Source organism: Podarcis cretensis, assembly GCF_951804945.1.
Source record: "Podarcis cretensis genome assembly, chromosome: 7".
NCBI classification, from domain to species: domain Eukaryota; kingdom Metazoa; phylum Chordata; class Lepidosauria; order Squamata; family Lacertidae; genus Podarcis; species Podarcis cretensis.
The window spans coordinates 9,387,205-9,404,500 of record NC_137176.1 but is presented as its reverse complement, the minus strand read 5'-3'; the positions used below and the strand labels follow the sequence as shown (position 1 = coordinate 9,404,500).

At 38.8% G+C, this 17,296-nt stretch overlaps 1 protein-coding gene across 2 annotated transcripts in view; it reads left to right on the top strand.

Moving 5' to 3' along the window:
* MARCHF6 (membrane associated ring-CH-type finger 6) overlaps positions 1-17,296 on the top strand; it is a 43,256-nt gene that overhangs the window by 1,362 nt on the left and 24,598 nt on the right. For both annotated transcript variants that reach the window (XM_079983947.1, XM_079983948.1), the window contains exons 2-11: positions 5,506-5,602; positions 6,712-6,785; positions 7,357-7,500; positions 8,877-8,949; positions 10,076-10,244; positions 12,307-12,499; positions 14,089-14,150; positions 15,444-15,476; positions 15,902-15,953; positions 16,652-16,710. In XM_079983947.1, coding sequence (XP_079840073.1) covers positions 5,506-5,602; positions 6,712-6,785; positions 7,357-7,500; positions 8,877-8,949; positions 10,076-10,244; positions 12,307-12,499; positions 14,089-14,150; positions 15,444-15,476; positions 15,902-15,953; positions 16,652-16,710 — 956 coding nt within the window. The remainder of the gene's footprint in view (positions 1-5,505; positions 5,603-6,711; positions 6,786-7,356; positions 7,501-8,876; positions 8,950-10,075; positions 10,245-12,306; positions 12,500-14,088; positions 14,151-15,443; positions 15,477-15,901; positions 15,954-16,651; positions 16,711-17,296) is intronic.

Here is a 17,296-nt window from a genome sequence, read left to right as displayed (position 1 = left end):
TGTTGAAGTGTGTGTGTGTGTGGAAGGAAGGAAGGAAGGAAGGTGGTTGTGATTGTTGACATTTGTATATTCCCCCCCCCCCCCTGCAGATCTCGGGTCACTTCACAGCGCAAAAATATAATATTAAAAAAACAAACCAGCCACAAAATACATAAAACAAGAACAAATCAATACCTCCTTGTCCTGCATCCCCTCCTTGGTAGGGAGGGAAAGGCAATGTCCAATAGGGTTGGATTGAACTAGGTGTCAGTCCTCTGGGATAGCTCAGTCGGTAGATTTTGAGACTCTTAATCTCAGGGGCAAGTAAATCGCTGCATTGCAGGGGGTGGACTAGATGACCCTCATGGTCCCTTCCGACCCTCATGATCCCTTCTACAATTCCCTGATTCTATGACTGGGGTGATGTGTGTGAGCTGGCTACACTCCCCCCCCCTTCCCCCATGGTAGTGTGGATCTTAGGTAACCTTTCAGAGAGGTGAGGCTACAGTTGTAGGCAGCTGCAGTGAGCTTTGACAGCTGCTTGGTTTTTGTTTTCTTTTTCCGCTGCAAAGTAGGGCATGTTTTTTTTACAGTTCACCCTCCAAAAGCTGCTGGGTGGGACATGTTCCAAAATAGTAGGTGCATAGCTGTCAACTTTTCCCTTTTCTTGCGAGGAATCCTATTCGGAATAAGGGAATTTCCCTTAAAAAAAGGGAGAAGTTGACAGCTATGGGTAGGTGTGCTAAGCATTTTCTTGTAGGAAATGGTAACAGGGTCCTGTGGTCCCTTAGAAGACTAAATGGCATTAGGTTTTGTAAGTAGGAGCCTATTGCATCAGAAAGTTTGTGCCACAGTAATTCCTTTGCTGCTACAGCTATAGGCTTTTCGTAAACTTTTCTTCTTTCACTTCGTAATGGGAAATAAGAGGCATAACTCTGTGTTGAAAGCATGGCGTTATTTCCCATCTTCTGTTTCAAAATATGATTCGGAAAATGTAGTGGATTCACCTGGTGAGATGTTTGTTGCTTACTTTTAATAATGTTTGTACTCCTGGGTAAATTGTGCATCTTTGCATTGTTCAGCTTGTCATGATAGAAAAATGATAGTCTCACCATAAAACTTTTCTTTTTTCCTATTGATTTCTCTTCTCCCTTTCCTCCTGCTAAACTAGTTCTGAATTAAAAATGTCATATGCTATACCTGCTTATGTAAAAAGCTTAACAGTCACAAGGGTAATTGGAAGAGAAATGCTTATTTAGGTAAAAGTTAGACAAGCGGCACACGTCCTTAAAAAACAACTTTCTAATCCATATCCATGTCACCACCCAAAAGTGGTCAAGAAATTAAGACCATTTTATGGTGTCACAGAAACATGTTTTGCTCAGATGAGATTTCCTTTAATTGAAAAAAAAAGAGTACTGAAGTTGTATATGTTTTTAAATACAATTCATTCTGTGTAAAATACATCAACATTTGCTCATAAGCCAATTGAGTAGTTCCTGATTTAGAAGATATTAAATTGGATTGCTGGCAAGTGAACTTTTTGGGGACATGTATCCCCAGAACTTCTTAACTTGCTGTATCATTGCTTTGATAATTTATTCTTGATGTCTGATTTATTTTGGGCTTAGGAGGGGTTATGATTACCTTGAGGTTGATGTTAAGAAGAGACCGGAATGAAGCGTAAATGAACTGGTAGTGTTGGCACCTATGATGTTTAGGTTCCTAACCCCATTTGAAAATGTAAGCTGCTACAACAGCCCTCCAGGAGCCACAGTGCTAAAATTGGACACCCAAAAATCTTGATAGATAGGTCTGCTTTCCTTAAAGTTGTTGTCTGTTTAAAAATATTTTATTGTTTTTAAATTTATGTAACAACAATAATAAAAAAACACAGCATAAAGTCTTCTTAAAAAGCTTGAACACTGCAGTCTTCTGATGATTCTGCAAGTCTGTGCCAGGAGTTCATCCTAACATTGTAAAGATTGTAACCCAAATGAATCTGAGAGATTGTGTCCCAGTTATTGGTCATTATGACCTAACTTCATTTAATTGCTGAGGAGGGTAGAAGAAACTGCAAAGTTAGTGTTTAACATTGCAGCATAGTGAAGACAAGAATGGACAAAAAGGAGTGTGATGACTTGAAAATTTAGCTGAAGGCCTAATCTGCACTTTCACAGTGCCCCTGGACAAGTAGAAAGTCATGTATGCCGAACCCTTTCTTCAACAAGGTTTGGCCAGATTGTTTTCCTTGCTGTCTCACTAACTGAATGGGGCCCCACAGGATGAGACTCCAATATCACTCTTCTATAATATTAAAAACAGAGGCCTAACAAGCTGACTCGTATATAAAACCCAAATATGTAGATTTTGGGTCTCTGCAACTTGGTCTGGCAAATCACCACCTTGAAACATGTTCCACTGTTAAAAGAACTCAGTGTACACTTTACTGATAGACTCGACCTAGAGAGCTTGTCACTGGCCTTGGAGAATGAAGGAGATAAAATGGAACCTGATTTGCTCCATGTGCAGTGGAATTGTCCCTGTAATTATTGTGCGTCCTTGTGTTTGTAAGAATTCAAATTTTAATAATTTTCCATCTTAAATCTTATTTCTTAACTCTGCAGGAACATTGTGGCCTATAATAATTTTTAAGTTTAAGAGTTGCTGTATAGACTAGCAGTTATTTTGGACACATTTCAACCAGCTGTTACCAGGTTTGGAATAAGCCAGGATATTAAACCATTTTTTGTTTTAACATACTGGTTTGTTTCAGAGCTGGTAACCGTGCTTCCTCAGTTCAGATGGAATGGGACTATATGGTTAATCGAAACATTTATTGGTTTAACTGCAACTCAAGCAAAGCAGCTATTGGGGGTGGGGGGAAAGGCCCGTGCATATCTTGGCTTAGTAAACTGAGGCATGATAGTCCATTCTTAGCATATGTTAGCTACAATTGCTTCACTTCATGCCCCTTTCAAAACATTTTAAATGTATATTCAGTTGTATTTTCTGACTAGGATTACTAGGTTAGAATTGTTCTTGTGTATTGGAGCAATAATAGTTAAATAACTATTTTAACCTGTACGTTAACCCAGAGCCATAAAATTAACATTTCCCCCATTTAATGATTTCCTCATTTAAACTGTATTAATTTTTAATTTTAAAAACATTCAGTTAACCCCTCCCACCACAGTGTTAAAGGATGTATTAGAGCTGGGGTAGTTAATTGTTTTTGCCCACCTTCACATTTGTTTATCTCCCTGGAGGGGTTATATGCCACCCACTTTTTCACAAATCCTGTCTCATACATTCACATACTTGGGACATACAACTCTCTTCTTCAGTACAGATCAGCCAAAAAGTGGCTTATCATCCCATGTCTGGTGACTATGAGGTTGAGATTCTCATCCTCATTAGGGTGCTGTGTTTAAACCTTTCTGCCTACTTCATTTTTTTCATGTTCCCTACTGCTGCCAAAATTGGTGAGCTGTTAGGGTTCAGAAAAATTTGCCTGGGGAACTGTATTAGGTCTTGTGGTTTCCCACTCCTGTACTGAGGAGTAACATGGACCTTTATCAGAGAGCATTGTGAGATTTTCATGCTCCAAGAAACCTGTAAGATACCGCAAACACAAACCTTGTTTCAAAGAACAATTTGTTACTTCTGGAAAAGAGAGTGGTGACTGTTATACTCACTGCTTCTCCTAGATTCACAGTCCAGTATATTCTAACAGATGACAGAGACTGATTTCTCTTGTTTTGGATTCCATGTAGGACATTTGTAAATGTTTTATAGCTACTGTTGATGTTTTCACTACCAAATGGACATATTTTCTCCCCTTTCCCAAACATTTTTCAATTTCTTGCCAGGTAAGTTCTGAACCGTTGCTTCTAGTTTTTCAATTTCTTGCCAGGTAAGGCAGTGATAGTGATGTCTATCCCCATGCCACTCTCATGTAGATCTTTTCCATGCACATTATTTCATTTTTGTCACAGCTGTTAGGCTATTATAGAACTGTCACATCACTTTTTCCTACGGTTCTGCTGTGTTATACAAGCATCCAATGCATGGTCAAGAACTGAAAACACTTAAATAATTATAGGTTTTCTTGTCACCTATGAGGAAGAGCCAAGGAGATTTCATTTCTGTTTTAGGTTAGCTACAAATTGTGACACCTGAACCTGGACAAAGTTTGATTAATCTTAGTTATGGTTTTCTGAAACAAGCCAACTTCAAAGCATTGTTTGTGAAGCTGGCTCGTTTCAACAAACGGTAGCTAAGATTGCATTTAAGGTTTGAATATAATGCTAAACCGCAGTTATTGTGAAGCTGAAGTTTACGACCTTTAACATTTTGTGAGGAGCGTGTAAACCCAAGGCTCACTTTGGCTTGTCTACCCTAATGCTAAACCATGGCTTAAGTTAGCATTACAGTGGTACTTCGCAAGACGAATGCCTCGCAAGACGAAAAACGCGCAAGACGAAAGAGTTTTCCGTTTTTTGAGTCGTTCTTGCGAGTTCTTGCGAATTTGTTTCCTTTTTCTTAAAGCCGCTAAGCCGTTAATAGCCGCTAAGACGCTAAGCCGTCAATAGCCGCTAAGCCGCTAATAGCCGCTAAGCCGCTAATAGCCGTGCTGTACAAGACGAAAAAACCGCAAGACGAAGAGACTCGCGGAACGGATTAATTTCGTCTTGCGAGGCAGCACTGTACATATGAATGCAGCCTTGAAAATGGATATCGGGGCTGTATTCCATTGATGCCTGTTACAAATTAAACCCTGTTATTAGGGAAACTTGGATCTATACCAGTCTTTGCCAACATTGAGGAGACTGCTGTATTTGGGAGTATTTTAATATTCTTCCTGTGTTAGTGTTAGATTAATCAGGGCCATGGCTGAATAGTAGAACACTTTCTTTACATGCCAAAGATTCTAGGTTCAGTCCCTGGCATTTTCAGGTAGGGCTGGGAATGAGCCCTGCTGGAAAATGCTAGTGAGCAGCTGCTAGTCAGCATAGAATGCAAACAAGGTGGACCAGTGGTCTGACTCAGTAGAAGGCAGCTTCCTATGTTCTTGACTGAAGCCCCATGCAATGTGAGTTGCTGCAGTGTTTTTCAGATTACAGGAGAATGCCCAATGAAGCTTCTAGGCTTCAACATTGGACTGGTCAATATAAGAGCCAGGAGTAGAACTTGCTATTGTTACTTCCTTTGTGGCTTGTTAGTACATCCTGCATTTGAAGAGTACACTTGCAAAATTGCTTGTTTAAGAACATCTGCCAAAAAGTATTTTTAATGTTCTTGCTTTAAATATAGTATTTCACCTATTTTTGTTATCTTAAAATAATAGCAGTGCACCAATGTCAGATTCAAGGGATAAAAGCTGACACTTACTGATCTTCCTTTGGCACTTTTTTTTTTTACTATTTAGGAAAAGTTGATACACCAGGAAACTTAAAGAAGTATCTCATTATAATGGAAAGCATTTTTGTTAGTTTTATTCTGTATTTTATTTGTGTTTAACAGACATATGCAGGGTATGTCGATCTGAAGGAACTCCTGAGAAACCTCTCTATCATCCGTGTGTATGCACTGGCAGTATTAAATTCATTCATCAAGAATGGTAAGTTTTTTCCTCCAAAATATGTCAATGCCTATTCATATATGCTTACGGCATGAAATCGCTATGAACATTTTGGGAATCTGGCAGATAAATAATGCTCTGTGGTTCCCAATTGGTGGACCATGAACCCATAAGCATAGGTTTACATGTTAAGGAAGTATTGAGGTGTGGAGAAGAAAAACTGCATATATTATTTTTAATCCCTGTGTAATTAATGGGATTATACAAGAAGTATCTGAACCCCCTTTATAGAATTGCTGGATATTAAGGGTATATTGTTTTTTATTAGTAGGGTTAGATCTATGTATTAATAGTGTTTAGTATTTTAAATGCTTGCTCCTTTTTGTCATTTCTGTGGTTGTATCCATAGCTGTTTGTGTGAGACTTTAACTTTCCTCGTTGCTTCCCATGTGCCCTGAAAATCTGTTCTGAAGTGTTGGGGGACCCTCTGGTGCAGATTTAGGGGGGCTTTCAAGGTGCTACAGGGATGAGAAGAGGAAGGTGAAGGGCCAACTTCAATAGTAGAAGACATGTAATGCGGTGTTAGCTTCTGCCCTGTAAATTTACTTTGTATTCAATCCAAGGAGATATGTCAGTTTTTCCCTTGATGGCATAGCCCCTTAAATAATATAGGAAGCCTCTGTAGAGGGTCCCTTCACATTTGAGAACAGAGAAATGTGGAACAGAAGCCTGCTTCTAGAAAGGGGTTGCCGAAGAAAGCCTTGCACGTGTAGCACATGGTCCTTTGCCCTTTGCATTAGTCTTTTTTGATTTGAAAACTTACATACTACCTTTCTGCTCTAGTTGGCATTTAAGAATGCCTTTCATAACTGTAGCCAAGTAGCTGTATTTGCGGTTTCTGGAGAGCAGTGCTCTTGAACTGTATGCGTATGCTCTTCAAACATGTTCACTATCAACAAAACAAGAGTATTTAAAGAAAGGCATTATATCTGTTTTTCTATCCCTCTGAATTTGGATTATTAATGTTTTTCTTAAAAGTATATGTTACTGATTATTTTGCTGCATTTTCTTAATTTCTGACTCTCAAAAAATAACTTGTAGATTTTAAACTGTAGATACACTGTACTCATGTTTCTTTTTAATTGCAGCTTAGTTCAGTGGCTCAAACACAGCAGAAAAGAATACTGTGAATTATGTAAACATAGATTTGCTTTCACACCAAGTAAGTATATGGTGAGAGTTTGTGATGTGTTTAAACAAAGACTTTTCTTTATGGTGGTTTTAGGCTACAGAGTGTCTTCATGTGAATTTGCAGGTTCACCAGCAGTGTGCTTGTCTCCAGTAAACTAAATATTGTAGGCACTGCACTGTCCCTAAGCTGTGTATCTGAGATATGGCCAAGTCATTGTAACCCCTTCCGAAACAATGGTTTGGCTGGCTTGGTTGAAATCCGACAACAGCACTAGAAAATCCTTCATGTAAATAGCATCCCATATGATACCCCATTGTTTTCATTTTAAAATAACACCCATACTGCTAGTGAGCATTTTGGAGTTTATGGATGTGCCACCTGACACAGCAACACTTTCATAAGCAAGGCACATTGCAGATTGGATTTATCTAAATTGGTCTCTGTCATTATTTTGCTTTAAACCTATAATGATAGATGACCATGTAGTATTTTCAGTTCATTGTCATGGGAAATTTTGCAGGAATACTATGATGTTTCTCATAAAAACAATTCAGAGTGGTAGAAGTAAAATTGCAATCCTTTCCCTTCTTTCTTTTCTTAGTTTATTCCCCAGATATGCCTTCTCGGCTTCCAATCCAAGACATATGTGCTGGACTGGTTACAAGTATTGGCACAGCAATACGATACTGGTTTCACTATACACTTGTGGCCTTTGCATGGTTAGGAGTTGTACCTCTTACAGCATGTAAGTATCTCATTTTGTGGACGTATAATATGCATATGGCTGAGCAGTACAAGAGGGAGGGGAAACGTTTTATTGTCAGGGAGCTCTCAGAACCATGGTTAACAGTAAGCTAGTTAAGGGGGAAAATGTCAGAAGCTCCAACCTTCGTCATATCCGGTTCTTAATCACTGAATTTCAGGAAAAGCAGCTATGAATGCTGTGTGCATAATTCTTCAAAGGTGATTGGAAAACACAAATATCCCTAGTGCTTGCACAGAGAACAATGCTACACCTGGACCTTTTAAGCTGCCTTCTGAGGCACTTTGTGTAGGAGTTCACAGTAAGTTTGCTTTTCTTTTAGTTTAGCTATGTTGGTATTATAGATGCTGGCAGAATGGCAAGAGCTGGATTGCCTCTTGCCTGTGTTAAAATTCATGTAGACTGCAGTCTTAGATTTTAATTGGCAAAAAGATGGTGAAGGTTATTCTCTGGCTTGCATGTGCCTTTTAATCCTCACAGCTTTAAGAGTTTCTTCTCCTGTGGTCTGTTTGCCAGCATCTCTTAGAATCATAGAGTTGGAAGGGACCCCAATGGTCATCTAGTCCAACCTGATGTTTAGTCAGAATTTCCTTTCTTGTAACTTGAATCCATTAGTTCAAGTTCTACCCTCCAGAGTAGGAAAAACAAGCTTGCTCCATTTTCCATGTGACAGCCCTAGAGATATGTTTAGATGGGAATTATATCTGTTCTCAGACATACCCAACTCCCTCAACTGTTCCTCATAAGCCTTGGTTTCCAGATCCTTTATCTGACCACGTTCCAGCTTGTCAATATCCTTCTTAAAATGTGTTGCCCAGAACTGGACACAGTACTCCAGGTGTGGTATTTGCATATGTTCCCATGTTATACAAGAAATATCTGTAACAACTTTGTTATAGTTAAGAATAGTTTGGGTAATTGGATCGAATATGATTATGTTCCCTGCTTGGCAGGGGGTTGGACTCGATGGCCCTTGTGGTCTCTTCCAACTCTATGATTCTATGAATCACACATAGATGCAAATGCTCACAGATTCTAAAATATTCACTGCTTAAGAACCTGATACAAGAAAGTTTGGAGCTCCTGATGCCTTTCCCCTAAAAATTATCTTAATGTGCTATTTGAAATCAAGGTCTGAAGCAAATGGAACTTTTTCCAGACATAAGGGATGAGGGATTAGTTTGCAAGAACACACTCCTCTCCACCCCAAACCTGGTTTGAATTCCCTCATCTTACTAGGCTTGTTACTGAAGCATTGTTAGCCTGTTAAAATGAACTTTAGGATGCTCCTAACTCCCCCAAAGAACCCAGGTTTAATTGGCGGAAATTGCATTTATTGTCAATTTTTACTCCTTTAGGCCGTATCTACAAGTGCTTGTTTACTGGCTCTGTGAGCTCACTACTGACACTGCCATTAGATATGCTGTCAACGTAAGTATCAGCTAATACTATAGATATTTCTACACATTGTGTTCTAAACAGCTTGCTATTTTTCTCTTACAATGAAAGAGATAGGATAGAAAATTAAAGAATGAAGCATTATTATTATTTATTCCTCTTAATGGTCCGGTCTGTGTGTTTTAATATACTGTAAGTGAACAGAATTTAATAACTAGCCTGGGAATAGCGCTTCTGGGTAATTCAGTAATAGAGAAAGCGATCACTGTACAAAATAAATATTTCCCAGTTTTAGTATGAATAAAATATGTTTTTGTATATAGCCTCTGCTTTAGTCTATCTGTGTGAAAAGATACCACTTTTGTTTTGTGAAAATGTAAGTATTCACATGTAGGAACCCAGCCTAACTTGTCTTAAGATGAGACTGTCTGCTTCTCTGCCTGGCCAGGACAGCAGTTATTCAGGTTATGCTTGCAAAACACACTACATTATTATGTACATTTTAAAAGTATTGTTTATTTTAATTGTTTGAGAGCCCGTAGCAGAAAGGCAACCTTTTAATTAAAAATAAATAGTATATTGGAATGGAATAGAAAATTCATGCAAAAATTTATAATGTAGAAATAAAATGAGATGTATTTATTTATCAGTGTATTAAATAATTGAGCTTAATGCAAAAATATACAGGGAAGCTATCTATGGCCTGGTAATGATCCCCAGTGTTAATTCCTACAACTTCTCACCAGCTCAAAATCTCCAGGAGGTAATAAATAATAAAGTAAAAGAAAGTAAATGTCTTACACTACCTTATTTTAAATGCTTCATCAACAAAATAAAGGATCAGATTAGTATCATCAGGTGAATGAAGATGCTGGAGAAACTTCTAAGTAATAATTTTGTGCAGATAGCAAGCAACTTGAGATCAACATGACAGATTGAATAGATTTAAATTGAAATAACTAAAGGCTTGCACAGCGAGATTTCTACTGGAGATCTTGACTTGTTCTTTTGTTCAAAATCAGGTAAATTTGGTACCATTAAGGAGGTCTTACCTAAGTGTGGGTGACTGATTGCAGAGTGAGTCGACAATGATTTTGCATTTGGAACGTAACAGTTGTGATAATGGGTGTAAAGAATGTGTTGGTTGTCTCTTCAATAGAGAGAATTTACTGGCAGACTGTTTGCAAGGTTGTTTTGTGGTGACGTGCACACTCTGTGCATTTATCAGCCTTGTATGGTTACGTGAACAAATTGTCCACGGAGGAGCACCACAGTGGCTGGAACAAAATCAGCAGCAAGCCATCAATGGTGTTGGGCAACAGAATGAGGTAATATGTCCTTCAGTTTTTCGGTTGCAACTTTCAGCTTGAATTCCTCTCTATTGCACATTAGCTTTTTCTCTCCTCCCCGCCCCCCCAATATAGAATTGTCTAACACTAGGTAGATACAGATAGGTAGCCGTGTTGGTCTGCCATAGTCAAAACAAAATAAAAAAATTCCTTCCAGTAGCACCTTAAAGACCAACTAAGTTAGTTCTTGGTATGAGCTTTCGTGTGCATGCACACTTCTGTTCTGTTCTGTTCTGTTCTGGAGAAGTGTGCATGCACACGAAAGCTCATACCAAGAACTAACTTAGTTGGTCTTTAAGGTGCTACTGGAAGGAATTTTTTTATTTTGTTTTGACTAGGTAGATAAATACACATATCCTGTTGCATAATGCATTCTTCTGGCAGAAGCTTCATTGACTTGTGGATTGCACTTAGTACCAGCAACTTTCCTACTGCAGCGGTACCTCGGGTTACAAACTTAATTTGTTCCAGAGGTCCATTCTTAACCCAAAACCGTTCTTAACCTGAGGTGTGCTTTCGCTAATGGGGCCTCCCGCTGTGCCACCGCCGCATGATTTCCGTTCTCATCCTGGGGCAAAGTTCGCCACCCAAGGCAACTACTTGCGGGTTAGCGGAGTTTGTAACCCGAAGCGTTTGTAACCCGAGGTACCACTGTATAGTGTTTTGTTCTGTACTTTTATCAAATATCTTAAGAGTCTTTGAATGACTTCATTCAGATAGATCATTAAGCTGTGCAACACTGTGAAACTGACATAGCAGCTGTAATACCAGAAATATTTAGTGGGATACTTGCAACAGGAGATAATGTGCCTTATTTCTACAAGAAAGATCCTAGCTTAGGAAGCTGATATTACAGAGGTGTCTGTAGAAAGTTGTGTAGTATAGTCTCCATTGTTTTACTTCTAAATGTGCATATGTTACAAGTTCTGTTCCTTGTCCTGTTTTCACAGTAAGGATATGAGAGCAAAGAGGGAACACGTTAAACTCCTTGTTATAGCCTCAAAATCTGAGATCAACATCTAAAGTAGCATCTGGAAGCTAATCTAAAACATGGTTCTTCTCAATTATCACAGTGAAATGGGGTCCCTCCCCCTTCAGCCTGCATCATCTTTCTTTAAACATCCAGAATAATTTTCCTATTTGAGACTGTACCTGCCCAGTCTTGATCAGATTGAAGAAGCTGGCTTCCTCTGAATTTTTGAGAATAGATTTATTCCAATTGCTCCTCTTCACCTCTCAGTTTAAGATACTGTTCCCCAGGGAAGTCACTCAGGTACAGCTTGAGAAATGGACTTTATTTGCTGTAGCTAATGTCTCATACTGGTATGGATTTGTGTATATCAGGGAGACCAAGCTGCAGATGTTTCTGACAAGCAGAAGATACCACAATGTGTTGATATTTTAATAAGCATCTTGCTCTGGGGCAAGGCATCTTTACAGTCTTTACTAGATTCCTTGTAGCCATCTTTCTAGATAGGATAAAGTTGGACAAGAGGGAAATCATAATTTTTAATGGGCATTAATTTTCACTCCATGGCAGTAGAGACCTGCCACACACTTAACCATCTTTGTTTTATTTAACATTTTCAACAATTTTGATGCATATGAAGCTGACGCCTACATGCTTTATTAAAACATTTCTTTAAATTCTGAAGAGTTGTATCATTCTGGCCTTTTATTATTATTTTTTGCAAATCTATGATAAAAACAATTCAAGTGAATTTTCTTAACACTCAGATGTGTTGCTGACATTTCTAATGATGCAGGAACGCATCATAGTATAGCAGAACTCTTTAAGTTGTAGTTACAGATAGGTAGCTGTGTTGGTCTGCCATAGTCAAAAAAATTCCTTCCAGTAGCACCTTAAAGACCAACTAAGTCAGTTCTTGGTATGAGCTTTCGTGTGCATGCACACTTCTTCAGGTATCTGAAGAAGTGTGCATGCACACGAAAGCTCATACCAAGAACTGACTTAGTTGGTCTTTAAGGTGCTACTGGAAGGAATTTTCTTTAAGTTGTGTTATTTTCCCTTCTGTGCCAGGTTCAGGGTGTAGGAAATGGAGGTGCTGAAAATGCTGCACTTGACCAGCCTGCAGACCAGCCAGCTGAGAATGCAGTTGTAGGTGAAAATCCAGAAATCCAGGAAGAACAACCAGATGAAGAAGAGGAAGACAATGAAGATGAAGAAGATGTTGTAGTAGAAGATGCTGCAGATGCCAACAATGGAGGGCAAGGTATATTACTTAGTTTTTAACGACCTTATTTGTACCCTGTTCCAGGATAATAGGGTTGTGTTTTGGCTATTTGATTTCATGACTTGCTTCCTGGAAATTTTCATAAGAATTTGTAAAATCTGCCACACATCAGTAAAACACAAACTTGGCCTTAATGTCTTTTTATGAGAGCCTTTAAAAAATCAATCCATTGTAATTTGGTGAACTTCGTGGGAACAAGGCATCAGGTTTTCAGGGTGGTTTGTTATACTTAACCTACTACAAGTAACAAACTTAGCAACCATTTTATCTGAACATGCAGAATATATTTTATTTTATTGTTAGAACACTTGTGTGCCTTAAATTGGCCGTAAGAGAAGAAGGGGATAAATGGAAATTGCAGAGTTATGAGAAACTGAAAGATAAAGTGCGAGACTGGCTCCATTACTATCAGATAATGGAGGTTTATAAGTTAGATAGGAAAATCGGTTTTCAGGTGGAAAAATCAAAACTGGAGACAGAACTGTTAGAACCCAATGCTAAAATATTATCAAGAATGTATAACTTGCTGTTGAAATGGAATACCCAGGATGAAACGGTTAAATCAGCTATGGTCAAGTGGGCTCAAGATATAGGTCATAACATTATGTTTGCTGACTGGGAACAGTTGTGGACCACCGGCATGAAATTTACGGCATGTAATGCCTTAAGAGAGAATATTATGAAAATGATTTATAGGTGGTACATGACCCCAGTCAAGCTTGCAAAAATTTACCACTTGTCTGATAATAAATGTTGGAAATGTAAAGAAACTGAAGGTACATTCTTTCACCTTTGGTGGACGTGCCCAAGGATTAAGGCTTTCTGGGAGATGATCTATAATGAAATGAAAAAGGTATTTAAGTTTACCTTTTTGAAGAAACCAGAGGCCTTTCTCCTGGGCATGGTCGGCCAATTGGTGCCAAAGAAGGACAGAACATTCTTTATGTACGCCACAACAGCAGCAAGAATACTCATCGCAAAGTATTGGAAGACAGAAGATCTACCCACCGTTGAAGAATGGCAGATGAAAGTAATAGACTATATGGGACTGGCAGAAATGACTGGCAGAATCCGAGACCAGGGAAAAGAGACGGCGGAAGAAGAATGGAAGAAATTTAAGGACTACCTTAATAAAAATTGTAAAATTACTGAATGAAAGAACGATGTGGATTTGGAAATTAAGGGGTTTTCAGCTGTAATGATTAGGTATTAAGAAAAGGAAGATTTAAAAAGTAAATAGAGATAAGGGGAAGGATTTGCTGAACTGAACTAATTAGAGATTGGAGTACAGGAAGGGGAGGTACGAGGAGGTCGGGAAAGTAAGGTTTATGAACATAAAGGACTGAAATTATACTTGTTATTGTATGTGGTTTGTATGTTTTGTATGTATTTTTTCTTTTTACTTTTCCTCTGTTCTTTTTATTTTAGATAATTTTTTGAAAACTTTAATAAATATTTTATAAATAAATAAATAAATAAATAAATTGGCCGTAAGAGGCCTGTCCAGTTATTCAGTGTTACTATCCTGGTTGAGCTTTATCTATTTTAAAATTTAATTATCTATTTAGATGATATGAACTGGAATGCTTTGGAATGGGATCGAGCAGCAGAAGAGCTTACATGGGAGAGAGTGAGTAAGGACTATATATTTTGGAAGTGCTGTTTGCTTTGAGTCATTCAGACATGGCATGGCTTTAATAATGCCCATAATCTTGGAACCAGTTCAGGATGCTTTTCCGAACTTTGACCTTGGACAGATATATCTGAACCAGCACCCTCCACCGTGGCCTTTCCTCATAGCAGGAAACCATGGTTGTCGAATGCTAGGATGATGGCTCCTTTTTAACAAGGAAAGTTTTCTCTGGGGTGGATGTGATTGAAATGGGTGAAAAGGGGGTGTTTGAGAGGAGAAATATATAGTGTGAAAAAGCTGCTTGTGAAGACAAATTGGGAATTGGGAAGTGGTGAACAATGACAAAACTGGGTGTCCCCTTCCACCATGCTGCTTCTCTGATCCCAGTTACCTCTTGAAGTTACAAAAGAAGAAGAAAAAGAGGTTTCAGAGGTGGCATGGCATGCTTTGTCAGAGTAAAATTCATTTTTCTTGCGTAACTAGGCAACTGTGTTCCTAGTTCCTGTGTATCACTGCTTAATACAGTTTCTTAAGGCACATGGCAGTCCTTGGAGAATATAGAAAAAATATTGTCAAGGTTATTGTGAGAGAGATTTCTAAGCTGGCAATCATGAATGATTTCTGTTGGACATCTAGAAACTCATGTGAGCTTCTCTCTCTCTCTCTCTCTCTCTCTCTCTCTCTCTCTCTCTCTCACACACACACACACACACACACACACACAACATTTTATTCTGTTGCACTGCAAAGAACATAAAAGTAACACATTTCCTATATGTGCTAAATTCTTTGAACTTGGTCCACAGTTTTAAGCTAGTTATATATTTAGGGAATCCCCTAAGCACCAGCTGTTTGCCAGGTGTGTGCAGGTTCATGTAACATCTGGCGGGCGGATCTTAAAGCTTATTCTTATATGAGTTTGACTCATTCTTCTTATCTGTTCTTTGCCACAGTATTGCCTGGCAACAGATCCAGCCTGACATTGTCAAGTTTGAAAAGCTGCTGCCTAATTGTCCCAGTTGGATGAACTGGCTAGATAGCCATGTAGTGAGGAACGGATAAGGGCAGGGCTAAACAGACCATGCCAACCTGTTCTTCACTAAATCCTCTTTCCAAAAATGTGAAAAAGTGGAAGAGAGCCTAGGGGACTTTGTGGTTCTCTGCAACCTCTCCCAAGTATTGTAAAAAATGATGGGGGATAACAGATCCTTGATGCTTCAGACACTGCTGAATCTTGCGTGAATGTAGATGATTCTGGTTACTGACAGCAAAATCATCTCTTACTTCTAGATGCTTGGACTTGACGGATCCCTAGTTTTTTTGGTAAGTGAAGCTTTATTGCACTAAAACTCTGTGGTTGGATTGTGTCTCGCATCATCTGTTTGTCTTCTTGATCTATAATCTTCAGTATATTGTCTTACTATATCAGATACTTTCAGTTCATTTTATTACTGAATCAGAAGAAGTAATAGCACCTTTATTCCTGTGTGATTATGCTAGGCATTTTTGAAAAAAAAATGTGCTTTATATTGTGTCTCTGTGAAAATTTGAACCTGCAATATCCTTTGTCCTGTTAGGAGGAAAACTGATATTACTAATTTTTATTTGAGAAAAGCTTTAACATTTCAGTACCTACAAATTAGTGGCAAAATGGGGTGATTAATGAGAACACAAGATAAGAAATTTAAGTTACTTCTCAAATACTTTGATATTGCCATTTCTGAAATGTTCCCCTCTTTCTCTCTTAGGAACATGTATTCTGGGTGGTGTCATTAAACACACTGTTCATTCTTGTCTTTGGTAAGTAACTGCATTTACAGCTCTTTCAGGATAATTGCTGTGCATATGGGCCCAAATTGGAGTAGAGCTGGATTAGTTTTAAGCAACAGTTCTGTAATATTCTCAAGAGACGAAATTCTGATTTTCTTTGCATGCATTTCCCAATGTGTAATGTTTCCAGTAATCGAACTAAAAGTTTGGTTGCCTGTGAAAAGCATTAAAAAAGCACTTGAAATATTTCAAATTTCCTTTGTTTAAACATGTGTAAGTCTGTGTAAATGACAGTACACAATGGTATCAATTTGACATCACAGCCCTAACACCTTAGAATTGTTTTTTATTTTATTTACCAGAGGTTTATTTCTGTTCCCTCCCCTATCCCTTAGCTGCACAACTGAAGCATGGAGTGCTTTTGTAGTGTTTTATAGATGGATTAGATAACAGTAGAAGATGATTTCAGTAATGGCCTGCTGATTATGTCAGTCTGCCATCATTTTGTGACCGGTGGGGACCTCAGTAATTTCAGCCATCTTGTGGGCCCTAGGGGTAGAATGATGGAAAACTTTTTGTGTAGCTTTTGTGTAGCTCGCTGAACAGATAACGCATAAAGATTTCTATCCTTTTGCTAGCTCATTAAAAATTATTTTAAGCCACACATCAGAGAATTGTTGAAAAGAGTAAACTCCATTAGTTTTTTTTTTCTCCCTTCTCCCTCCTAGCGTTTTGTCCCTATCATATTGGTCACTTCTCTATTGTTGGGCTAGGCTTTGAAGAATATGTAAGTATATTATTTATTTATGCATTTATTTAAAACTTAACATGCGGGAGGCAAACTACACAGTTTGTCCCACAACATGACTTTTGCAGAAAGCAGCAGCAGGGTTTTGCTGCTGCTGCTGTCATTGGCCACAAAAGCTCAGCAGGAAGGGATAGAAATCACCATCAAATACAACATTAAAACATTAGGATGCAGCCTCTTCACAAGAGGAGAAAGGAAAAAGAAAGAGGGGGATGGAATCAAACTGATTCTAAGCCAAAGTTCAGTGGAACAACTCTGTCTTACAGGTCCTGCGGAAATAAATCAGATCCCGCAGGGCTCTGGTCTCATGAGACAGAGTGTTCCACCAGGCCGGAGCCAGTGGCCTTGGCTCTGGTTGAGGCTAATCTAACTTCCTTAGGCCGGGACCTCTAGGGTGTTGCTATATATGGCCCTTAAGGTCCTCCGTGGGGCATACCGGGAGAGGCGGTCCCGTAGTTACGAGGGTCCTAGGCCGTGAAGGGCTTTGAAGGTCAAAAGCAGCACCTTAAATCTGACCCTGTACTCCACCGGGAGCCAGTGCAGCTGGAAAAGCACTAGGTGAATA